General features: G+C 37.7%; 3 protein-coding genes and 2 long non-coding RNA genes across 11 annotated transcripts in view; 3 read left to right on the forward strand and 2 right to left on the reverse strand.

Moving 5' to 3' along the window:
• Window positions 1-7,905, reverse strand: part of LOC110041639 (intermembrane lipid transfer protein VPS13D-like) — an 85,374-nt gene extending 77,469 nt beyond the window's left edge. For 2 of the 4 annotated variants that reach the window (XM_089276873.1, XM_089276867.1), the window contains exon 1: window positions 7,593-7,902. In XM_089276873.1, the coding sequence (XP_089132999.1) occupies window positions 7,593-7,683 (91 nt within the window). In that variant the 5' untranslated portion in view covers window positions 7,684-7,902. Of the gene's footprint in view, window positions 1-7,592 lie in introns of all 4 variants that reach the window. The other 2 variants (XM_089276877.1, XM_089276880.1) reach the window with 2 other exon arrangements.
• Window positions 1,282-23,234, forward strand: LOC110041767 (uncharacterized). Its single transcript, XM_089277090.1, has 4 exons — window positions 1,282-2,126; window positions 4,538-4,741; window positions 5,214-5,314; window positions 22,202-23,234. The coding sequence occupies exons 1-4, from the start codon at window positions 1,415-1,417 to the stop codon at window positions 22,604-22,606; spliced, it is 1,422 nt and encodes a 473-aa protein (XP_089133216.1). The 5' UTR covers window positions 1,282-1,414; the 3' UTR covers window positions 22,607-23,234.
• LOC149117232 (uncharacterized) lies at window positions 7,911-9,084 on the forward strand. Of its 2 annotated transcripts, none has more exons than XR_016203587.1 (2): window positions 7,911-8,338; window positions 8,625-9,084. It is a non-coding gene; the product is annotated as an uncharacterized LOC149117232 (long non-coding RNA). The 2 variants fall into 2 exon arrangements; XR_016203588.1 differs by having other exon boundaries at window positions 8,865-9,084.
• LOC149117233 (uncharacterized) lies at window positions 9,048-12,891 on the reverse strand. 3 transcript variants are annotated; one of them, XR_016203561.1, is made up of 3 exons: window positions 12,191-12,891; window positions 10,974-11,266; window positions 9,048-9,455 (listed from the first exon to the last, which is right to left on the reverse strand). It is a non-coding gene; the product is annotated as an uncharacterized LOC149117233 (long non-coding RNA). The 3 variants fall into 3 exon arrangements; XR_016203565.1 differs by lacking the exon at window positions 12,191-12,891 and having other exon boundaries at window positions 10,974-11,323; XR_016203568.1 differs by lacking the exons at window positions 10,974-11,266; window positions 12,191-12,891 and adding an exon at window positions 9,734-10,023.
• Window positions 12,924-20,709, forward strand: LOC110041774 (short-chain dehydrogenase/reductase family 16C member 6-like). The gene is made up of 5 exons (XM_089277140.1): window positions 12,924-13,281; window positions 14,325-14,596; window positions 15,267-15,511; window positions 16,871-17,002; window positions 18,057-20,709. Exons 1-5 carry the CDS (start codon window positions 13,020-13,022, stop codon window positions 18,163-18,165), a joined length of 1,020 nt encoding a protein of 339 aa, XP_089133266.1. The 5' UTR covers window positions 12,924-13,019; the 3' UTR covers window positions 18,166-20,709.
• Window positions 23,235-24,961: the final 1,727 nt, after the last annotated feature.

The raw sequence follows: 24,961 nt of genomic DNA on the forward strand, positions 1-24,961 counted from the left end.
AAAATTGCTGTGTGGCAAAAAAGTTAATGAGCCATACATTTCTCTGTAAAATTTCGAGTTTTTAGAAGAGAATTTCTCCGAAACCATTCCATGTATTGGGCTCAAATTTTCAGAGATAACTGAAACTGTTATGCCTTTTCAATATTCAGAGTTTTTCTTTTATTAGCGTCATCAGATAGCAATAAGCATATGTTAATGAGGCAAAAAGTGTAAACAAAGATTCACCTATACTCCTAACCCGACGACTACAAAGTATTTTTTCACAAAAAATTAACTTGATAAATACCAAGCATGTTACAAATACAGTAGTCCCATTTGTTTTCAGAGGAGGAGTGAATAGGGGTGCACAAATCCGCCGATCTGTGCCTTTTTTTCACCAAATCCGTTGATTGGCCAATATTTTTGTTTAAATCCAAAACCACAACCACATCCGGAAACAGAAATGTAAAAGTTCAAAGGTGAACTGGTAAATGTGAATGCCATTGTTAATTTTGCACAAACAGTAAAGAAGGCAACATGCTTGACGACTATAACACAGTAAAATTCCAATGACAATCTCACACCTGAGTTTAAATGAGCTTCGTTCGAAAAAAGAAATAGTTTGGATGAACTCATTAACATACCGACCAAGGCTGAAGAAGAGGGTTGTACAGGGGGGTCTATGGCACAGTTCACGAACGGAAAAAATTGAGGATCACGGATTATTTTGTTTTCCCAAATCACGAAAATAAGCAAGTAAGATACTCTTTTTAATAACCTGTTTTTACACTAGAAAGAGTTTTTGAAGAAAGAAAAATCGTGAAAGTCAAGGCTCCATATTACAAATCGCATGTCTACATGTAAGTCACTCTCGATAGACGACTCTAACCATTCGGAGGACTCGCGTCTCAAAATAACGTAGAATAGACTGGTGAAATCACGAATATCGGTGAATAATTCAAGTTTTTCACGAGTCACGCAAAATCTTCAGGTCACGAAGAATAATCTCCTAAATTCTACGAAAATAAAATGAGCTTATCACGCATCACGAAAATATCCCTGTACAACCCTCGAAGAAAGATCTACGATCCAAATCTCGTTTAGGACCCAAGATCCGAATGTCAAGACAAGTACAATCTGGATTCCGCGCGAAAATCCACAGCTATTCCACGATCCACTGTGTTCTCAAAACCCGCGAATCCTCCCGATTTAACGCAAAAATCCGTGCGTTTTTTAAGGCCAAATCCGTCGATCCGAAAACCTATTCACCCCCCTCTTTTCTTGATTTCCTTCGCATTATCTTGTTTTAATAGTATGTTATGGAACTGTGGCTAGAAGGAAACAAAGAAATCGGAAGTGACGTTTAAGGGAAATTTTCGCTTCTCAATTAAATTTGACCTGTTGCTCCTACGCAAATATCGATCGTTCTTTTGCGATGTACAGCAAATTCACCATGTTGTCAGCTAATGAACTGGAGCCACCAGAACTTAGTATTACTATTCCAGAAAAAAGAAATCTTACAACAGCTTTCAAGCACTGGGGGGATTTTGAGCTTCCAATAGATATTCTTCTATTGACAGTGAAAGACTGCGAGTTTCTGGCCTGTTACTTCTTTCTGAGAAAACCGTTTCGAAGTTATTTGAAAGAGCTTGGCTATCTGTATTTCGGGGAGATGGGCCAACGAGAAGGCACGAAACCGCTACAAATCGTGTTAATTACGTGTTCAGAGGGCGCCACACAACCCGGAGGAACACTGATTAAGGTGAAAAATGCCGTTGAAATATTGCTGCCGAAAGCTGTGTTTTGTGTCGGATGTTGCGGAGCTTTGAATCGCGAAAAAACCAAACTGAAGTTAGGAGATGTAGTGGTTTCTTCAAAGTTGACTACGTATGCCGACAAAACTGTCACAGATACTGGAGTCCAGCCTCGTGGCTTATCTGCACCAGTAGGAAGAGATATTGCTGGTTTAATCAGACACGCCGCTGATGGTTGGGTAGCCCCGTTAAAGAACACGGAAGCGAGAAAAGTGAACGTCCATTGCAGTGGTGAATTTTTGAGTGGACCAGAGGAAATTGACTCGAACACGCGACGAGAAGAGCTCGTTGAATTATATCCCAACACGATAGCAGTTGAAATGGATGGGCAAGGTATGGTAATCGCAGTTTTATTCGATCGTTTAGTGTTGTCCAGAAACTCACGTCAAAACTACACGCATGATGTTGGCCAACGAAATATGGACTCCGGACTCCGGACTCCGGACTCTGGACTCCGGACTCCGGACTCCGGACTCTGGAAATTATCCGGAATCCGGAAATCAGAAAAAGAATACAGGTTCTTCAAATACGCGAAAGATACGTTGCATAGTGCTCTTTTGCCAGTAAAAATTAAGAGGCCCAGTAAAAAGGGCCTCAAACCTAACCTTTCTTGAAACAAGATTTCCCTAGCTGTCTGTCGAAATTTCTGCAACCGTTTTTTTCTAGTGAGGGCTATGATTATGAGAATCTAAATAACATGCATCGTAATTTGATTCTCAACACCCAGAGAGCAACTAAAATAAGCTTGCTGGTAATAGCCATTTTGTTTAAAAAGTGATCTACAATTTGCCGGAGGTATAAATTTGGCCTTTATGTCTAGTAGATACTGAACAAGATAGGAAATGTCAAAGAGAACAGGATCTCCATCAGTGGCAGCTACCTGTACATTGACAGTAACACCTCCCACTTTCAATGTACAAAGGTTAACCTTGCTTATCTAAATAAATTTGTTTTTTGCAATAGATATGAGACTAATTCCAGATCAACACTATTTCCACACTGATACTGATACAAATCACCACTACATATTCTTGTCGGCCATCTGCTTCTTGCTTGCGAATGGATTGGACACACATGTTGTTAAAAGATGCTAAAAGACTGCCAGAAACTCACTGCAATAGCTTGTTGCTATTGTGCTACTCACCAGTCTTCTCAGCTTATGTTTGGGAAGGGATGGACTTGTTACCAGAAGACAGTTTATTTCTCAGATTATTGGATGGAAGGGAGGGATTTTTTCCCAGGGCAGGGGAAAGGGGGCAATGTAATGTCCAAATTGTATTTTAAACGAGAGGTACGCTTATTATTTATGTTGCATTGTAAACCCTACAGGTAGCGGATAGGCTTGTCGAATCATTCTAGAATGGTCAGAACTCCCTTTGGAACTAATCCACTTCTGGCCCCTCTCTGTCACATGACACTACCCTTTCAGCATTGCGTGACAGAGAACTGGACCACCTTTGCAGTGGCTGCCCATATTTGAAGATATGAATGTTATTTTCAAGTGGTAACAACAATATATTTTACGAACAAGCACAGCAATTGAGTAAAATATTGTAGTTTTTAACATGTGAAAATAAAATTCATATCTTCGAGCCACCATATACTGCTCTTTTATTACATACATGTAAATTTGCACAAACAACTGTGAAATAGCAGAAAATGACATCTTCAGTATCCTCAACTTGCCATAATCAAAAACACAACCATATAAAGAAAATAAAAGATATACAACAAGTAAAGAAGGTTAACATTCAGTTGCCAGATTAGTCAAATGAACATAAAAAATAAATACCAAACTAGCTAAAGTGTTTGGTAGGAGACTAAAATTATAGCAAAAAAAAACACTGTAAAATACTAGTAGTTCAATCCCTGGGTTTATATTTCATAGTTGGGGAGTACATGTATTATTGGAGGATGTTCATGCTTGGGGTACTTTGGAGACTTACTGCAATTGAACCCCGCTATTTCAAACTTGAATCAATAAGTTATTTGAAATTGTTTTCATGATAAAAAACTAACGCTATAAAAGAACGACATTTTGGCCAATCAAAGGTCATTTTCAAGTTGGGAAGAAGTCTAAAATGACATATATTAATATGTACTTAAAACTACTCAAATATCTCTAAGGAAACAATAGGCTATAAAAGTTGTAAAAAAAATTTATTAACTATAAATTATTATAAGCTAGAGAAGGTGAAGAGAATTTAAAATGAATTTTCAAACTCTGGAGGGAAAAGAAATACCTAGAATTCAAAATAACCGGGTCAGCATTAGATTTGAAAATAACAAGTAATACATATATCTTATTAGACATTTTGGTGTGTAGTATCGCTGTATATTTTTACGAGTTGTGCCGTATTTTGACGAGACAAATATCATGTGATATTTGTACTCGTTTCATGCATTATTTGTACTCTACAAAGCAGAGTTGGATAATAATTATTAATATGTAATCTACATGATGGAATGTATCTTTTTATTGAGCAAGAGCAATCTTGAAGAGAACACCTGACAAAAAAGTTCTTTACAGTACAAGATTAAAGTGAAATGAATTTTTCAACTCTACCGATGGAGTTTGAAATAAACAGGGTTTATTTTAGGCCAAGGGAGACAGAAATCAGTTCCAAACAGGAGTGAGTTTGAAATAACCAAGTTCAATTTAGCAGGGTCCAATTGTATTTGGAAAGTCACTGGGGTTTATTTATGGGGACTACATGTTCTGCGGTATTTGTTCCTTTTCACAGGCGTCTTTAGTGCTGCCCATGATCTTAAGATGGAGTGGGTCATCATTAAGGGCATCTCTGACTATGCAGATGGTACTGCTTCTTCAACTGAAAACTGGAAGCCTTTTGCTAGTGTCATGGCAGCTTCTGTTGTCAACAACATTCTCCAAGAACCAGCAGTATTTGAACAGTGGCCTCATTACCAAAAACATGACGTCAGACGAGGTACAGTGGGCTGTGCACTAATATATACTCTGAAATAAACTGCACCCTTTAAGGCCCCAGTTTCTACGTTCCAAACGTTCAACAATCGTCAACATTTGAGAACACATATTTATGCATCCAAGTTTGCATGTCATTTGTCCAGTTCAATCTAATAATCCATTGACATTTCAACTCCGTTTTCTTTTTCTTAATTGGCATATTTAATGTGGTGTCCACTAGTTTTTGGTCTCTACATTCCAGACAAAATAAGCAATACTTTACATTCATAAACGGTTTTCTTTTTGAAAGATCTACAATAACTGCTACTGGTCCATGGTCTGTCACTGATATTGTTCGCATTGCCCTGAACTGAGACAGCAGGCGATCGTCTGTCTATGGTTGATTGTTCACAATCAGTGTACCAACCACTGGATAAACTTTCCATAATTAACTACAGATGAATGTAATGAAAATCTTTCTGTTCTTCATGTAGAGCAATTGACAGGCAGAGCTCGATCAACTACACGATCAAATGTGGATAATGTATCTGGGCCTTTCTTCCAAACCATCACTGGCCACTCTGCACCTGGCCAGGTAATTTAGTTTGTCATTTCTTCTAAATCTACATTATATTGTGTTAACTAGTAATATTTTAAACAGGAAATACATGTATTGCAAAATCCATTGACTGGAGGTGAATATCTTCATTTCTACCAAGTGTGTAGCTGACTGACTAGTTCAATGATCCTCCCTAAGAGGACATCTCATGCACATGAAAGGGTCGGGGATGCTCCTCTTCTTGCTTAGGGATGTAAATCGTTGATATCAATTAGGGTGTTCAGGGTGGTAAGCCAACATTTTAAGCCATCGAGGCATTGTTCAGAGCTGCACGCAAAAAAACTGAAAAATCCTGTCATCCTGCGTTGGTGTTCTAAACCCATCAGGGGTCAAATAAAACTTGGACCATGCATGTTCAAACTGGTTTCTTGTGTATCCCTGACTCTTTCACAGGGGAGGCCCGCCTCATAACCCAGCATTGATTGTGGTTTCTTCACTTTGACATTCCACAAAACCACATCAAATTAGCATTGATTTACAACCACTTTTGAACAATGTTACATGCATAGGGGACATCTTTCGACCATCTTTCAACATGCCATCTTTTGACGTGCCATCTCTCAACATGCTATGTAACCTGGCCTATACATGTCAAAAATGTAAGCACAACAGACTCAACACAACTCGACTTTTAGTCATGAAAGACAGATTTATTTGACATCAGAATAACGCTAGGAGTATCAAGAAGTCATTCTGACTGTTTTGAATATCTACATCTTTCAAATATCAAAAACAGTAGTGACCCAGTTCTACTGAGAGCTGATCATCATTTGAATTATCCCATAAATCAGGAAACATGCTAGGCGCATAATCTTCTTCAGCCATTTGAGGTCAGTAATTACCATTCATTTGTCATTTCTTCCACTAATAACTGGAAAAATTGCCAGTTTGACAGTCAAACGGTCTTTCAGCCATTTACATAGCATGTCAATAGATGGCATGTCCAAAGATGGTCGAAAGATGTCACCTATGCACGTAACACTGAAAGCAGACATGTAATAAAAGCCATTTCAATGAGAATCTGACATTATTGAAAACAAACAACCAGACAACAGAAAGATAACTTTTTAAAGACACCACTAAATCTGCATCGAGATCTCAGTGAAGTTCGTAAGTTCTAAGTAGTACACTGTATTAGTATAACTGTATTAGGGGCAAAATGGACCAAACAAAAACTTTCAACAAATTAATATCATTTAGTCTTTTGATACTACTCTTTCATTTACAAAACCATCAACGGACAATGAGTGTACAATCAGCTGTCATGGATTTTACAGAACAAACAATGCTTGCCATCTTGAGCCTTGCCATGTAATAACACTTAAGCATGAAAAACTTAATCTGAGGTTAGTCAATAATTTATTAATCACAGCTTCTTTTTTTGCTGTGGTATAAATAAATGCTTTATATTCCCAGATATTTTTCCTTCAGTGAACTACATCTGCATGTATAATGCACATGTAGATGACACCACAACAATGTTCTTGATGAAATGAAGATTAAATATCCATGACCTGCACATGATGCCAAATTTTTCGATACATTGTAAATGCTTCAGTCAGCTTTTTTTGTTAATTCATGAGAGCAAGTTTGGCAAATGACCGCCTTTTGTTAATATTGAATACAATGCAGAAATAAGAAAGCAGCTAAGATATTATAGCTGAATTTGTAAAATTCGAGAATTTATTCAATAAGAATATAATCAAGAACACCCATAATAACTAAAGTTTCTAGATAACCACTTTCCATAAATGATCATGTACAAAACAATATACAAAATTTAATTATTCAGTCACTAAACTACATTATCTCGTTCTTAAGTTCTTATTTTATTACTTTTATAAGCACAAGAGATGCTATGAGAATTTCTTGTACTGCGAGTCTTTGTGTACTGTATAGTGATTATATTCTGCTTCCGCTTAACGCAACAAAGTTGAAATCATGATATAAGCTTACATGTCTTAAAAATATAATCTCAGAGCTTGCATACATCGATCACAGCCAGGCGAGAAAAACAGTTACATATGAAGAAGGCATCTTATGGAACAAATACCATTTCGTCTCTAAATACCTTAGGAAATTTCTAAAGGTTAGTAAATCGACTGGTATTTGTTCGTTTAGACACCACGTATTACGCGGTGCAAAGTGAGAAGGTTGTGTACACACACGTCGATGTGTAACGCAAGTATCACGCACAGAATTAAGCGGAAGTTACACATCCAAGCTAGCACGTTTATTCTTTAGCCTGACTTACCATAGCCAATGGAAAGTTGGTCTGTGTTCAGGTTTTCGACATATTCCCCCACGTACGTCCTCAGAACCCATGCGGCCAAACTCTCCAACATGACTTTACAAGTCCCTTAATGAATATTTAAACCGTGATGTTCTTCGAAATACACGTTGCACAACATCTTTGTTGCACTCAATGGTAAGCCTAATAGTATCAATTCTTAAATTTCACATCGCTTTTCAAATCTGGTGAAACGTAGCCGATATTAAAGGGCATTAAACTCTCCACGTTTTCAAAATTACTTCATCTTTGAGATGATTCAATCGTGACACCAAAATATCGCGGGTTCATATTTGCGCTTGCAAAGTCTCATGGGTATTCGTCAAAGATGGCGGAGCAACTTCAAGAGTTTCGAAAATAAAACTTGTTTTATTCGTTGTTTTGACTTTTTTATCATATTGCTATGAGCTGCTAGGGCCGACGATGAAAAGCGTACGAAACGATTAAAGCCTCTTACTCCTACTGAGGGGGTTAGTGAGGTCAGTACATGCTTATCAATACCTTCTGTCAGATCAGAAGCATAGCACTTCGGGACTCTATACCAACACCGCGGCAAAACGTATGCGCATGCGTCAAGTTCAACATTTCCGGTTTGCCCGTGTTGTTCGGTGGTTCAGATTAATTTTGTTGTTTGCCTCGCGGTGTTTAAGCTTGTTGTTGTGAATCAGCAGCCACAGATGAAAGAAGAAAGGACCACAAATACAAAAAAGGTATGTACGAAATGCTCCGCATACATACATTTATTTGATAAGTAGGTTTTAAAAGTGTGCAACTGTACAGCTGATGTGGACCTACTACTACTAAGTCTAGACAAGGAAAACAGAAATTTTCAATACAATCGTCATAATACTAAAAATAGTGTACAATAATGGTTAAAAAGAGGGATCCAATAATTTAAAAATATCTAAAGTTAGGGTTCTTCTTCTTGTTTATGCCTGTTTTTTTTTTGTTTGTTTTTTTTTTTTTCAATTTGTTGCCGGCTTGGAGTGCTACAAGATTATATCCGTTGAAAATTTTTTTCATGGTGACAGAGAAGGTTTGTAAGTCTATTCGTTGTTTATCGATTTTATTTAGCTTATAATACTACGAATTTCATAATGGAAGTGATCTCACGATTGCAACTTGTTGAGCTGATCATGAGAAGCTCACTTAAAACTCAAGCTACATGTAGTAGTCAAGCGCCTGCATGAAAATACAAATTTTCGGTTTGGAAATAAATTTCAATTTTACTTTCAGAATTTCATGATTACAACAGCAGCAAGACTGCCTTCTTTGGTGAGCCATTCTAAATAAAATGCCAGAGAACTTTGAGGTACCATTGGATTTTCATTCAGGATGGATAGGTCAAAGGAGTCTTCAAGTTGTACATTGCTAGTAATAAGAGGCAGAACACCATTACAGAACTGTGTAGTAACTCACTCATTTGAAACAATAAATTTATTAAAATTTAAAATCATTTCAGTGACTTATATGATTTTCTATGTTACAATAACATGTTTCCTTTATGCACACTGTTTTGCTAGCCTATCCATATGTACACAAAAAGACTGTTCAACTAACTGGACAAGTTTTTAATTCACAGTATTTTAAAGTTATAGCTTTCAGCTTTTTAAACTACCGTACTTTAAACTCACTTGAAGTACATTTGAAAACTGAAGGTTTACAAACATTGGCTGCTCCCTGAGGAGCCTGCTTTTTTGACCATCCACATCCCTTCAGCTTGTGCTGAAGCCTCAAATTCTTCCAGAATTGATAACATCTCAGGATGCCCCATGTTGCTGGATAAATAATCCCTCTTCTCTTTGAAGTGTATTTGTTTTCTGAGATCTACAAAAAGAATGGCATTATTGCAAGTTAGTTCACTGGAACTACTTTTATGTCCTTACCTTTCAAGGGGTTAAATGTGAAGAAAGGTAAAACATCTAGTAATTTTACTTCATTATATAATAGAACTGACATTTATATTGGGGTAAAGCTGTGTCTGCTGTTCTAGTTAAGAAACGTGCAATAATTAATTAAACAGAGTTTTTAAACTGAGTGGCCTTATGGTCTTCCAAGGAGACCTGTATTTTAAATACAAATAAGAATAAAACAGGACAAAGTACCTGAAATATGCTATTGTGCACAACAAAACAAGAGTTCTTTTTTCCTCTAATACACGGTGTTCTTCACTCAGTCTTGGATCTTCCCAGAGAATAGACTGCAAAATGACATTGAAAAGACCAGGTGCAGTTTTGTCAGCAAACTCTTTCATCTGTCTAGGAGCATACAATGGCACAGCATCACTGCTTTCATAATGATGTTGCAAGGATATCTAAAATTTTCCGATCAGCTGGTAAAATGAATTTTCTGAAATTAATAGAAAACGTAAATATCTATTTTACTTATTTAAATAAATTATTGAAATAATTTTATTTATTAAATTTAAATATTTGATTCTATGCTTGTGTCAATCACTGTCGTGTTGGTCTTAATACATCCTCTTACTTATTGGATTGCACAAATACAATACCTGTATCAGAAATATAATCTTGAAATGGTGTCTGTTACCCTTACCGGTCACCTAAACAACATTATGTTATTTTGATTGTTACCTAAGTCACTAGTCAATATTCAAACCAAAATAATTATCAGTTTTCCAAATCATTAAGAGGATGAGACTTGAATAGTTTGTGGCAACTCTGACGCAGCATTTTTTTCTTGGCCAAGAGACACCTCAGATAACTCTTCCAAATCATTGCCATAATAATTATTGAGAAGTCCTCTAAATCCTTCTCATTAGTGCTTATGACTTCAACTGAATGATGAAAGTTATGATATTGTCATTGACCATGTGCAATACATGTAAATAATGATAATCTGTTTGAATGAGTTTTGGTCAGATGGTGTTATTACAGTGTGCCATGGATTATCATGATGTCAAACAATTATCCTTCAAAATACTTGTATCTTAAAATCTTAAAAGTTGTTGTCACTGACTTAAAAATCTTAAAATAGACGTTTCGGCTAAAATACTATAACCTTCAGTGATGAAATGAATGTTAATGGCGTCTAAATGTAAATGAGATGTTTATAAGAATGTGAAGAACTCGCTAGGGATTAATTTAGCATTTTGTAAATGTCTGGAATATGCACGTGGTCATTAATTGGTTAGACGCCATTAACATTCATTTCATCACTGAAGAAGGTTATAGTATTTAAGCCGAAACGTCTATTTTAAGATTTTTAAGTCAGTGACAACAACTTTTAAGATTTTATTACTATGCCTGACTACAACTACAGTATTTTTAAATACTTGTATCTTGTACGTCTTGTATCTTTACATTTCAGGTAAGTGATACTAACCTGATAGTTGAGTTAAGTCAAGGATTACTGTTGTCATCCTGTTACAAACTGTTTTATCCATTGTAACTTCACCATAGCAATTTATTTTTACCACCCCAAATGATGTTTGTATTTCTGCCATGGATGTTTGCTGGCTTTTTGGGTACTGCAGGTCTGTTCCAAAAGCCTCTTCTAGAAATTTAAGTCTTTAGAACAGCAATTGGAAATGGTTCTGAACTTTTTGGAGGCCTTCACTAATGCTGTGTTGCTGCTTTAAGTTCTTGTGTAGTCTTAAAATTGGTAAATTGCAAGATCTAAATAAAAAATAAGAAATAAACATATTAGTGATGAGTTTGTTTGTATCCAGATACTGTCCAAAAAGCATATCCCCCCACCAATGAAAATGGAGTAGGTGAATTTTTAGTGAAATTTTTCATGAAGTGGGTGCCCATAGGGTTCCTGGACATCCCTCTAACTGAATCCTCGGTGTGGAGACAACATTGCAGTACTACTGAATTTCAATAAGTATATGTGAAACTGACATTAATTTTAGACAATATTATTGGTGCAATTTTATGGGTTTGGTCTTAGGAAAAATAAATTTGTCAAGTGGCATAAAGTTCTTGTTTTGCTGTCTTTAAAATTATTATTTTTCTTTAAATTCGTTTGGCAATTAATTTTTCAAAATAATATTTCCCAGCTTCTGTGCTACCTTTTTCTTTCCAAAATATACCAATTTTAGACTGAACCACCTGAGGTGGCTTTTTGCTACCTGCACCCCAACAATGAATTTCAGTGAAGCAATTGACCGTACTGTACTGTAGTCAAGAAGAGTAAAATAAAAATGTGAGGTACATTAAATGCAAATAACACTCCAAAATCAGTAGTGCGAGATAATTTTATAGGTAACTTTTGAAGTTTGTCATCTGAGGGCTGTTTATTTCCATCTTAGTGGAGAACCATACATGCGTAGGACTTGGATCATTTAACACGAAATATAATTAAATTTAAAATGATTTTTTTTTGGTATCATGTCTATTTTGCCGCAAATTTTAGAAAATTTGATACAAACAACTTGTTTATTGTTGCAACAAAAATCTTTGAAAGAGTATGCTTTCCTTTTCCTTAATTTCATTTAATTTGCTGGTAAGGAGATGCCGAAAATCCTTGCAGCAATCCAAGGCAGTGCGAACCTGCGTGTCAATTATAATTAACCGATGTCTAATTAACTAACTGACCTGCCAATAGTTCGTAAGACCGGCGGCTTCTAGTCAGGATGCGAGATAAACCTTGTTCCTTCGTCCACTCTGGTACAGCATTTGTAGCACCACCTTGCACCTGGCTTGTACCCATGACATGTTGCTCCTATGGCATCCAGGACTCCAAAAAGTCTCGCGGGAATCCGCTGTTTCCTGACGCCTCGCAAATGGTTTTCTCTAGGAACCGAACATCTGTTGTTGCTCGTCCGTATTTCGTCCCAGTGAACACGGCAAACTGTTGAGCCCACTTGAGTTCGGCAGCTCTGGTTAAATCTTCAGACAGAAAATATTTTTTGCCGGCACATTTACGGCTGCTTTTGTTGGCTTTCCCACATTTTTCTGCGAAGGAACCGCACAACCAAACCAACGCAACAAGGAGAACTACGTAAAAAAAAATTGCTCTTGTCGAGCGCGAACGCGCCCGAAATTCTCTCATATTTTGTTGTTGGTGCAAACACCAAACCCCTGGGTGCAAGCGCTTGAAACTTAAATGAAAAATAAACTTTTCAACGAGACAAACCTTTCCCCTACTTTCTTTTGCTAACTCTTACTTTTTGTTTTCAAACTTCGCGGTACGGGATTTTATCTTGTTTACATTGGATTTTAATACGTAACCGGAAATGCGTAATTTACCGGAAGCTCAAATTTGTACTCATGCGCAGTGCGTTTTACCGCGGTGTTCTCTATACTTCCTCTCCCCAGTCCTCCGGAAGTCATATGAGCAGCTGCTGTATGAAAACATTATACCTTATGTAGATAGAAAAAGATCAGGTTGATCTCTATTATATTTTGCGGCTTTGATTGAAATATGGTGCTTGTTTATGTGTTGTACTCTCTGGTGATCTTTCAAGGCATTCTCTTTCTCCTGTATTTCACGGGAAAAGGTTACATCATGTCTTTAATGTGGGAATTCGCGTTCATTATCGTCCGGGTTTTTCTTCACGTGTCTATGTCAGGATTCAAGTGGATTTTGCCGTCGCAAAGAAAGAGCCTTCGAAAAGACATCGCGTTGGTGACTGGGGCAGCAAGCGGAATTGGAAGATTGATTGCTCTTCGTTTAGCATCCAAAGGTTTGTGTTATTATTTAAACTTTAATTTAAGTTTCTGTTTACTCAATTACAAACTTCAGCTCAATGTATTGAGTCACAGTCGCAATGAAAAAGATCGAATCGGTTCGATCTCCAAAGACTTCAGGTTAAAAATAAGGCCTGCATATAGTTAAAAAATTAAATGGTTTGGGCACCCGTGGGGCTGATCTAAATCACTTCTCTTGTTTCCGATTTTATAAATCTCGTAGATATAAAATGTTGAAAACAGGAAACCACCTCACCGGCAGACGTCTGTCACCTGCTCAGCTGCTTTAAATAGGATAATTATCTTGTGTTATAAAAATGATAAATTTAGATGAAAAACACCTTAGAAAAATATTATTTTGATATTTTCCCCCTTACTTTTTTTAATTTATGTAAATTCAGTTAATATCAAAATTACAGCTGACCAGCAAGAGTGTGGTCAGATATTAAAAGCCCCCAGGGGGGTAGTCAGGTGTACTACTGCCAGTAGTAGAATTCTAATTCAAATGCCTCAGTTTTATTGGCTGCGTCATTGAACTTTATTTAACAATTGTTTAGGAAAGCCAAGATTTTAATAGATTTTTATGAGCTTGGGATTTCATAATTAAGTCCACACTCAAAAGTAAAGTTTCATACTACTTATACATGTACTTCTATGTTGAGAAATAATTGAACATCCTTGTTTCAAGAAAATTTACATACAGCTGTATGCAGTTAGAATTCTATGAAAACAATTAGATTATTCACTCCCACATATATGTTCTACGAGCTTGCTCATGGAAATCTCAGGCTCATAATCTACAAAACACTCTGCATCATAAAATAATGACTTTGAAAAGTATTTTATCTGATTACCTACACTTAAGCCAAGGCGTCTACAACTGAATTTGTAGCGTAATTGGTAGGCATCATCATCAAGGGCTTATGTGCCATTTTCAGACCAGCAATAATATTATTGCAGCTATTATAATTGTGAAGTTCAGCTATGCATCGAACATGTTGCGTTAATCCTCATCTTGATCACTTGATATGTTTGACAGGTTGTAGAATGGTGATATGGGACATCAATAGTGATGGACTAGAAGCTGTAGCAAAGGAGATAGAAGCTGCTAGGGGTGTGGCACATTTTTACAAGTGTAACGTGCGAGATAGGAATGAAATTTACAAGACAGCAAAGAGAGTGAGGGAGGAAGTTGGTGAAGTTTCCCTCTTGGTAAACAATGCTGGCATTGTTACAGGAAAGAAACTACTGGAAACAAAGGATGAAGAGATTTTGGCCACTTTTGATGTAAACTCCCTCGCTCATTTCTGGGTAAGTTCTTAAATGATAGAGACTTCTTGACCTAAGAGGATAGAGGAGCATAGGACTCTGTCTCTAGTCTATTAAGACAATCATTTTTCTCACACATTATTTTATTGGAGGTGCATTGAAAAGTTTCAGCATGTCTCTGTGGAATAAATAATTGTTCAGGGCATACTACATGTACAATCACTCAATTCCCATGAGACCTATTGGATGCTTATTTCATATATCATCATCATCATCCTTGTTACACCATTTTACAAAACTCTGCAACAAAATGGAAAATTTTGCAAAACATTTACGTTCACTTAACGTAACGTAACTCTTATCCTAAGAGAAAACAATGGTTAAAAAAGGCTAAAAGATCTTTTGAAAAATGATAAAGAAGAAATGGTGGCAGAGCGCAAGCCACCACCCCTCTCCCAAACCGAATAAAAAATTCCACTTTAAAGATGGTTGGTCAACTTAAAATACAACATTAATTTTGCCACCCTCCCCCCCCCCCCCCCCCTCTAATCCACCCCTGCTTTAGGCACGAAATGTATGCAGATCAAGACTATATAGATCCCACTTTGCATGCACTGTGCCTGTGATATTTACATTAGCTGGAAGATATGCAGGCAGCATCCTGGTGGTTTTTAAGTCACTAAATATCACTGCCTTTGTTTGCTCCATACAGACAATCAAAGAATTTCTTCCAAGCATGCTTCAACAGAATCATGGCCACATTGTGAGTATTGCATCCTTAGCTGGCTGCACTGGTCTTCCTGGTGCAGTAGACTACTGCTCATCAAAGTTTGCAGCCGTTGGTCTGATGGAGTCATTACGTCAAGAAATGGCAAGCCAAGGAAAGACTGGTATTCAGTTCACAACAGTATGCCCTTCACTAATAACTACTGGAATGTTTGAAGGTGTCAAGTTCAGGTAGGTGATGCTTCCCTGTGTAAGAAAAAAAATAATCCAAAGGCACTGATAATTTGAATTTTAGTGGAGAAAATGAAGGATTGAGATGATTAGTCTGGTAATGCACAAAAGAGAAAGATGATGTTAGACGAAGAGAAGGAACGGTAGTCAGAGAAGGAAGGGGGTTGTAGAGGAGAGGCAGGATGAAGACAATGAGGAGGAAGAGAATCAAAGGAAAGGAACAGAGGGAGAAGGAGAAGCAGCTAAGGTAGTGAAGGAGGAAGAAAAGAAGGAGGAAGAGGAGATTAGAAAAAGTAGTACAGTCGAACCTCTCTAATACTGACGCCAAAGGGACAGAGCGAAGTGTCTGTATTAGAGAGGTTAAATTTGTATGAATTTGCTCCCTAAGGCCGAGATTTAGTGTCCATTGTCCATTTTAGATAGGGTCCGCATTATAGAGGGTTTTTTTTAAGAGGAAAAAATGTAAAAAATATGTGAAATATATAAATATGTAATTTGTTTACCCACAGAGGAAATGTATGAGAATGTTGTTGGTACATAGGAAACAGTCCATATTAGAGAGGTGTCTGTATGGAGAGGTTCGACTGTACAAAAAAAAAAATGTGGCAAGGGAAAGAGAGATGATGAGAAGGAGGAGGCAGAGGAGGCAGTGGCAGCAGCAGTTGCGGAGACAGTGGTGGCGGCAGTGGCAATGGCAGTGGTGAGGAGTAGGAGAAGGCAAAGGAGGAGGAGGAACAGAAGGCAGGGTGGTAAAGGAGGAAGGAAGGGGAGGTGGTATACAAAACGGACGATTTGTTGAAGAGAGAAACAAGGATGGGGAAGAGGCAAGTAGACTTAAGAGGGGTGGTGGAAGAGGAGGAAGAGGGGTGGAGAAGGAAAATTAGAGAGAGGAAAAATAGAAATTTAGTCAGCAGGGATCAAGGGGAAGGACAAGGCCAAGAATGGGAGATGGGCAAGTAGGTGATTGGGGGAGAGGAATAAGGAATGGTTGTATAAGGGTAGAGGAAGGGGGAGGAGGAGAGGGGGTGAAATACTGTGGTATGATGTAGTTGACGTGAGAAAGAGAGGGAAAGGGTAGATGAAGAATTGATTAAGAGGATAAGTGGAGGAGTATATCGTAAACTTTACTAATGATTAATCAAAGAAGAACTTTAAAAATAGACGATTGAACCGGTTAAGACATATCAGAGGTTTAAAAAACGTTGTTTGGTTATTTAAAATAGTTTAAATTACAAGATATGCGGATCTATGCAGATTGCAGACTTAAATCTCCAAATAGTAGCTGCTTCCTGCTGATCTGTACACATCTGTTCACAAAGTTTATTTCAAAGTTTATTAACTAATCATTATGTTTTCTAGGTTTCCTCATTTGCTGGGATTTGGTGTGCTAACTCCACAGTATGCAGCATCAAAGATTGTTGATGCCATAGAAAAGAACCAGACCTTCCTTATGATGCCTAGAGGAGCATATTTCTCAAAAGCCTTGCAACAGTAAGTTCAGCGATTCTACACGTAAATGCAATGATGGGTTTGTCTCGAACATGGATAGGTTTTGACAATTCCTTTCAAAATCCCAAAAAGGTATGTTCAAACCATGTATGTTGTTGCAGAGGCGCGTTGGTTTAAGGTTAGCCGTTTGGACTCTAGCTTGCTAGCACTGACAGTCAGAGGTTGTTGTGTCATCTTCTTGTCACATAACTCCCAGCGCCCCAGTTCTCTACCGAAGAGTATAAAAGTTGCTTCCAAATTCTGTTGAGTTAGCAGAATCAAAATGTTTAACTCTCGTGAGCTTTCGGAGCCTTCATGGCACTTTTCCCAGTGATGAAATACGTCAAATTCGATCAAATGTCAGGTGAACCCCTAGGGAGATAAGCGTCTTAGGCCCGTCTACACTACGCCGGAGAAATTTGAAAACGCAGCATTATGTCTACAGCTAGGCCTGCCGTCCACACTAATCCGTCACGAAAATGGAGCTCTTTGAAAACGCTCTTCAAACCGGCGGAATTTGAAAACGCTGGCTTTTCGTGAAACATTTTGATAACGGAGCATTTCGAAAACGATGACGTCACGATAATCATATCATGTGATTTCCCTGACCGAGTTTTCCTGAAACACAAATTCAAAATGGCCGGTGATTGTTGCGTTTTCAAATTCCTCTGGCCTAGTGTGGACGGGACCTTGCTTCTCCAGATAATGTCATCAAAACCTCTTTTTTAGAAGCTAAATACCCTTTGACACTTAAATAAAGTCTTCTATTCATTCATTCCTTCATTCAGTCAGTCAGTGAGTCAGTCAGTCAGTCAGTCAGTCATTCATTCTAAAAAAAGATTCAGTTTCAAAGAATTAGCGAAATAAACAAAAATAAAACGTTGTATTTACAAGTAAAGAAATTTTACACATAGTTCTGAAAGAAATGTGCAGAATTCATTTAGGAGAATGGGTTCATTGAAATCGGGAAGGAACGAAAATTAAGAGATGAAAACAATTATCAGTGAAGTTCTGCATTACTCGTTGTAACAGGATTCCTCTTTTTTCATCTTTGAAGCATTCTACCAGAGAAAGCCGTCGACCTGCTTTTGAATTTCCTTGGAGTTGATGTGGCAATGAACACTTTCACTGGACGGCAAAAGAACCATATCAAGGACGTGAACTGAGTAAACCATCATTCAGGGAGGAACAAGTACATATAAAACACGTAGAGGAAGATTATTATATGCAGTCTAGTTTTCAGCCCATCTTTTCCTATGCAGCCTAACTGACTTGATAGCAGTCTTCTACATGTAGTTATAAGTTGCGAGAGGTCGCCGGTCACCGACCGATGTTGCGCAAGTGTCATTTGTAGAGGGTGATAAAGGGTATTTTCGTGACCCGTGATCGGCCCTTTTTATTTCCTGTGAAATGTGAAATAGCCATTTTTTTCCTCGTGAATCGTGATTTCCATAGTCGCCGTTTACCGTGATTTTCCAAAACGTTCTCTTTTATCTTCCGTGAAGCGTGAAATGTCAATGTTGAATTTTTCGTGAATTGTGAACGGGCTGCTTTATTTTCCGTGAAACGTGATCTATCCCCCCCCCCCCCCCCACCCCTTTACCGCCCTCATTGTAAAATTCCCAAGTACATGTAACGTTACTTTAGAATCTCTATCTCAAAATAGCCACCCCATATTAGTACAAGTAACGCAACAAATGATTTGCAAACCTGTAGATGATCTGCAAAGCGATATGCTATAGTAACCGTTCTGTAAAAACAAAATTGCCAGTTAACAAGAGGAGCATTTCGTTCTTGTTCACTTTCTTTGTCCAACTTGTCCGAGCCATTCTGGTCCAGTAATGTATTTTGTATCTCACAGCTGGCTGTGCCGAGAACTGTTCGAAAAAAGTCGTTATCTTATTTATATTACTATTACTGTCAATATCATTCACGTTTTGTTGGCTTTCATCAGACTATTTCTACAAAGCTATTCTTTTCCCATCTACAGAAAAACAAAGTCATATCTATGCAAGTTTGTGTATAAAGCATCTTGGCATTTATGATGTCCCAGATGAGCGTGTTATTGAACTATCATAAAGAAGGATATTTTTAATTTCAATTTTAACTTTCCATACCTGATAATAATTTAGAATTGATATCTAGATAGCTTTGAAGTAAATGCTAATGGTATCAATCTACTTTATTATTTTATTGACTGCTCTATTTTATTTGGCCGACATATTTATGCCATAAAGAAGGATACCAACCAGGCGACTTCATACTAACACCGATTGTAATTTTCCCAAAAATGATTATTTTTGCTTCAACATGGTGATGAAAAACGCCACAAAGGTATAATTTAGTCTAAACTGCAAATGTTTTCTTCTACCTGCCGTATAGTCTGTAAGTTTTCTGATGTGTTCAAGCAAGCAAACAGTTGTTAAAAGAAGTATAGATAAAAACCATGCCCATATCTATTGAATGTACCTGAAAAGTGGTGAATGACATTTTCAGACTCTAGACTATATTTAGGCCTAAATACCGCTCTGGTTAACCTGAATATCACTCAGGTTAGCCTGAATAGCGCTCAGGTTAGCCTGTTTACGGTTAGTTTTCGGTTATGGAAATGGGACTGAATGCGATATAAGTAAAAAGTCTGCAGTTTTCAGTATGGCAGCCTGCAATCTGCAGTCTGCAAATGTCACACACCGTATGAGAAGAAATTAAATTTGACTATTCTTTAATATAAAGTATATAAGGAGCATATTGATAATTAAATTGATATAATACTTCAATAAATGCCCTTGGCATTTGATTGTGCCATGATAATTAAGCAGGAGTCCATAACCAGGAGAAGTACTTCGGCGAGGCCGTCTATGCCCAGACTATTAGAACACAAGTAGTTATGACGGAGATTACGGCTTCTCGAAAAAATTCAGTCAGGACAAAAACAACAGACCGTCTCTTACGGCCCCGTCCACGCTGCACCGGAGAAATTTGAGAACGCAACAATCACTGACCATTTTGGATTTGCGTTTGAGTAAATCTGGGACAAGGAAATATTATCATTATCGTAGCGTCATCGTTTACGAAAACGGCTTCGTTTTTAAATGTTTGCCGTCCACGCTAAAGCGCAAAGCCGGCGTTTTCAAATTCCCCCGGTTTGAAGAGAAAACCTCCGTTTTCGCGACGGATTAGTGTGGACGGTAGGCCTAACCGTATAGAAATAATTTTTCCGGCGAAGTGCAGACGGCGGGACCTTAAACTCCCTAGTACTAGAAATAATGCAATCTAAAATACGTTTGATCATGAATTTAGAATACCATAAAATTATTGTTTTTTCGCTTCTGGCCTTCGACTTCCGTTATCGATTGAAGTAAATTTTGATAATATGTGAAGTAGTGAGGTGCAAAATTGGTAGTGTTTATTAGTGAAATACCTTTTCTGGCATTATACTTTATATATTCAACTGAATGAACAAGTGACATTCCAATTGTTTTAATTTATGCGTAGTTGTTTGAAAATTGTAATTCGTACTCATAACAAACTGGTTAATCTTTACAGCTTTAAAAAATATATACTGTAGTTTATAACAAATAGTTTTGCTTTCTAAATTTTGTTGCAAGTCCTTATTTTGGGGGGTATTTTGTTATTTATTTATATTTTCGTTTTTTAAAGTTCTCACAAAATAAAATCACGACATACCAAATAAATAACTATTAGAAAAACTAACCTCTTTCTTATATTTTCTCTCACCGCTTTTCTTGCTGCACCCTCTAACCGAACTCCTGAAACTAGGCATTGCAAACTGGCGGGACTTCTTTTTCGTATTCGCTCCTTTTATTGACTTCTTCTATCAGCTCCACCCGGATTTGTTCCCTAATTGTGTACCTTAATTGTGTACCTTTGTTGCCCGCTTATACTGAGTTGTGTACCTCTCTTGGCACCTTATTATGTACTGCTGATCCCTTTATTGGGTACCTCTGTAAGTCCTTTGAGAGTACCTCAACCACAATGGCCCCTTAAAATTGTGCTCCATTATACGGTTAATGAACTGTTTCAAAGGGTCCATTGATTCATAAACCAGTGGTGTGGTGCGTTGTTAAAAACGGAAGACGTGCCATTAGACGTTTTGCGCCAAGCTGTCTCGTTCACTTCTTCCTGAAAACTTTCGGTCGCCTCGTATCCTGTCGTATTAAGGTCACTCGCTCAGATTATCTACCTCTGGGTCTACGAATATACAAAGAAGGTAAAACCGTAGCCTGTAGCCTATAAAATGTTTGATATTTCAAGAGATGCTCCTGCGCTATTATTTGCACAAATCAAACCAACTGGTATTTCGTTTCAAACAAATGCCGATGTATATATATTTAAGTGCGAGCAGCATATCATTTACGTAGAAACGGTTGTTTCTTTCAAACACATTAGATGAAAATAATCGAGAAGTGAGCGCTAAGTCACCGAGAAGTAATGTTTAAGTTATGACCGACTAGAAGCATAGATATAAACAGAATTTACAACTGTCTCATTGATTAACTAGCAACACCCCCCCCCCCTACCACCTCCTTCCTCCACTCCTCTCCCAACCAGTCTTAACTAGGTCAAAGGCAATGTTTAGGATATATTACAGTATTACTTTACTCAGCTATGGCTTACTCATGTTTGTTGAAACGCATGTATATTTCAGCAAACTCGATGGTCGGAAATAGTTTTTCCGCTTAAGAGACAAATTAGAGGTTGGCAATTAATCATTCCATTGTATTGGTTATCACTCAGTTATCGCTGATATGTTGTGTTTTCTTTGACTTACCAAACGAAATTCTTTCGACCCGTACACTGACATTGTAATCTACGTTTGTTTTTTGGACTTCTCTTAATTCAATAACGAGAACCTATATGTACAGATAGAACTTGAGTTTATTTGTAAGTTTTATGCTGGGTTTGCAGTTGAAATTAGCTCTTTCCTTGACCTTGGTGTTGCGATATACAGAATACCAACATGTTTAGTCGAAATTTATCGGTCTACCATTTTCAACTTTCTTTCACAAGTAACTAAACTGAAAATTACATTGATTACTGCGGCAATCGAAATTGAGTAACATAGGTTTCACAGAATAGGCGATCTCACCCATGTATTCTGAATGTTTTCTGAATACTCCCATTGTCTTAGTACTAGTAATATTAAATATCACATCTTGTCCCTTTGTTATATCTCCTTAGAACCTGGTTGAAATGGGTTCTCTGAAAGGCGAAACACTAGCACTCAGAGAAAAGAGAGAAACTCTCACCATTCATTGGAAGCAGGGCTCAATTGCTGGTTTCGGTGGAGACAGAAGTCGGACGTACGTACTGTGTGAATACGCTACTCGCAACGGATACAGTGTTCCAATCTATATCCAAGAGGGATATGAGATAAAGCAGAATTTCACCATAGATTTCAGATTCCAGTACGGAGTACAGGATGATGTCCTGTTCTTTGTGTACCATGACAAGAGTCAGAAGCCATACCAAGAGCGATTCCGGTGCAATGGCCTCCAAAAGTTTGTCTACGCGACAAACGAGCTCCTGAAAATGGCGGGAATGGATATTTCTTGGATTACCGGAAACTATCTGAAAGATGTGTGAGATGAGTTGTTGAAGAACTAGTGTGTGCGTGTAAACTTGTTTCACTTTTGAGAACTGGAATCTTGAATCTGAGAATATAGAACGTTTTAACTTGACGTCAAGGTAGCCAATCTAGTGTACCAAAACACTGAAACGGCGGCCATGTTGGTTTACCAAACCAATCCTGTAGGAGTTGAAGTCTTCTCCTACGTGAACCTTTTCTTTTGTTCCAATAAATTTACAGGGCTGCTGGTCACGTGCGAGAAAACGCTCTATAACACAAGATAGTCAAGAATCTTAGTAATGTGCGTCAACCTTAAATACGGAATTATTTGGAAGGGGAATTTTAGGTAGCTCTTATTTGTGTTAAACTTTTGTAAAAAACTTTTTTAAAAAACTTGAATATTGACTTGCTAAACAAAATGGGAGTCACTGAGCTCTTTTCTGAGTTATGAGCACTTAAATCTGAAATTAAGAGTGTTTTTAAAAGGTCAAACAGCTGTTTTTATGTAATTTTTAACTTCAAGAAAATGATCATAACTTGTTTGCCAGTGATTGGGCATATGCATTTGTTTGATGCCATTACTGTAGCTGAAACTGAAAAAGAATGATGGTGTCAACCCATTAAAGTAAAGTGCTGCCCTGAAAATCCTGTTGTCAGCCACCTTAAAAGCTCTCATCCTGGTCCCTACTGGCTCTAACAAAAAGTTTAACCGCAAGCTATCTAAGATAAGTTAGGCAGCCTGCTCACAGACTTTCTGATTTCTTTACGAATCGGCAAGAACCGGGGCAAAATAAAAACGGCTGGAAATTGAACGAGGACAACGCAGAGAGGTTGGGTGGGGAGAGTGTTTTATACGCTCCAAGATCGCTCTCTCGTTTCGCCCTCCCTCTTGCCTACGTAGTCCGGCGAATTCGAGCGCGAAGCACGTTCGTTCGACTCCATGCAAACGGCCGTTTTAGTCTGAAATAGCGTGTAGGATTTGGACATTTTCACTTCAACATTTACTCTTCAGCATTATCATTTGCTTGAAGACCGTGGCAACAAACGAAAGCAAGCGAAAAGACGGGCGCTAGTATTAAGTAGTTGTCCAAAGAGCGATTTTCAATTCAGTGTCGTAAAACCGAAACCAAACCAATTACTTACCAATTAGACTACTCCGCCAATCTTGAACCGTAGGAAAACCAAAACCAAAACCAAAAGCAAAACCAAAACCAAAGTAATTGCGTGAATACTTTCGACACTCAGTTGAAAACCGCTACAAGGCAGCAACTCAGTAATGCAAAATGTAATCTGTCAAGATAAGACGAGGACTGAGTGTAAGCACTGTTAATAGAGGGGACTGGTTATGAAACCCGACCAATTTCTTTGTTGTAGGTTTTTGTTCACATTTTTGGTCTTGAACGAGCACAAAACACAATAGCTGTTTTCTCCGTACTGAGGAACTAAACAATAGAAACGTTTTGGTTACGTAATTCATGCATATAGTGTATGAGCGCAAAACAAAAGATTGTGCAGGGTCGTGGACCTTCCAACATAAATCTTGGCATCTCTGTTTGTTCCTTTGATGTTTGCCCTGCTCGCATAACTATTTTACTTTATTAACAATGATTTAAGCCACAAAGGCATAAAGGTAGCAAAAAAACTGAGATATGATTTAATTAAAAGAAAACCGGCTATGACAAAACTCACTGGCAGGTATGTCCAGCAACACGGGTTTGAATCAAGTCTGCATTTCAGATCTAGGACAGGGAGAAAGAAGGGGTGATTTGGGACACCATTTGGACGGTTCCTTTTAATACCGCCTCAATCTTTCTGCAAGTCTTGGTGTGATGATCTCCCAGAACGAAGCACGAGTAAAGTAGTTGTTGACTCAACTCATAATAATTATAAATATTAGTACGCTGGAAAAAAACTGTTCTGGATCGATGTTTTACAACAAAAAATTAAAACAAGCAAAGCTACGCAAATAATTTTTTGACTGTCTTAGATTCCGCACGTGGAAAGTTATTTTAAGAAGACTTGCGTTACAGCGTGTCCATATTTGGTAACTGAATCACTAGATTTTTGAAAAAAAAAAGGCACATTTGAAGTGTTGTTTTCCGAAGAACATCGATACGTGTTTTTGTATTTCTTTCAAGAATATGACAGGAAAGCATGAGAAAGACTTACAACTTATTTGGCCAGTGAAATACGATAATGTCTTCAGACAATGATCTTCTTTAAAGTCTTTAAACTGTTCTTGTCGCTAGATCGGTCTTCTTCCACCTACTTTGAAGATGGCAGTCGGTGACTCCTGCTTCGCACAAACCACAATTGCACAAAATGATGCTATGTTACCCCAGTCAACTCTCCCTACGACGGACACCATCGGG

This window comes from Orbicella faveolata, unplaced genomic scaffold (assembly GCF_042242905.1).
Source record: "Orbicella faveolata isolate gen_17 unplaced genomic scaffold, um_ofav_v1 contig_12, whole genome shotgun sequence".
In the NCBI taxonomy this organism is placed as follows: domain Eukaryota; kingdom Metazoa; phylum Cnidaria; class Anthozoa; order Scleractinia; family Merulinidae; genus Orbicella; species Orbicella faveolata.

Coding starts and splice junctions, on each gene's coding strand:
- LOC110041767 (XM_089277090.1), top strand. CDS start 1,415: ATGTACAGCAAATTCACCATGTTGTCAGCTAATGAACTGGAGCCACCA. Junction 2,127..4,537: donor AGTTGAAATGGATGGGCAAG/GTATGGTAATCG, acceptor TCCTTTTCACAG/GCGTCTTTAGTGCTGCCCAT. Junction 5,315..22,201: donor GCCACTCTGCACCTGGCCAG/GTAATTTAGTTT, acceptor ATATCTCCTTAG/AACCTGGTTGAAATGGGTTC.
- LOC110041774 (XM_089277140.1), top strand. CDS start 13,020: ATGGTGCTTGTTTATGTGTTGTACTCTCTGGTGATCTTTCAAGGCATT. Junction 14,597..15,266: donor ACTCCCTCGCTCATTTCTGG/GTAAGTTCTTAA, acceptor TGCTCCATACAG/ACAATCAAAGAATTTCTTCC. Junction 17,003..18,056: donor TTCTCAAAAGCCTTGCAACA/GTAAGTTCAGCG, acceptor TCATCTTTGAAG/CATTCTACCAGAGAAAGCCG.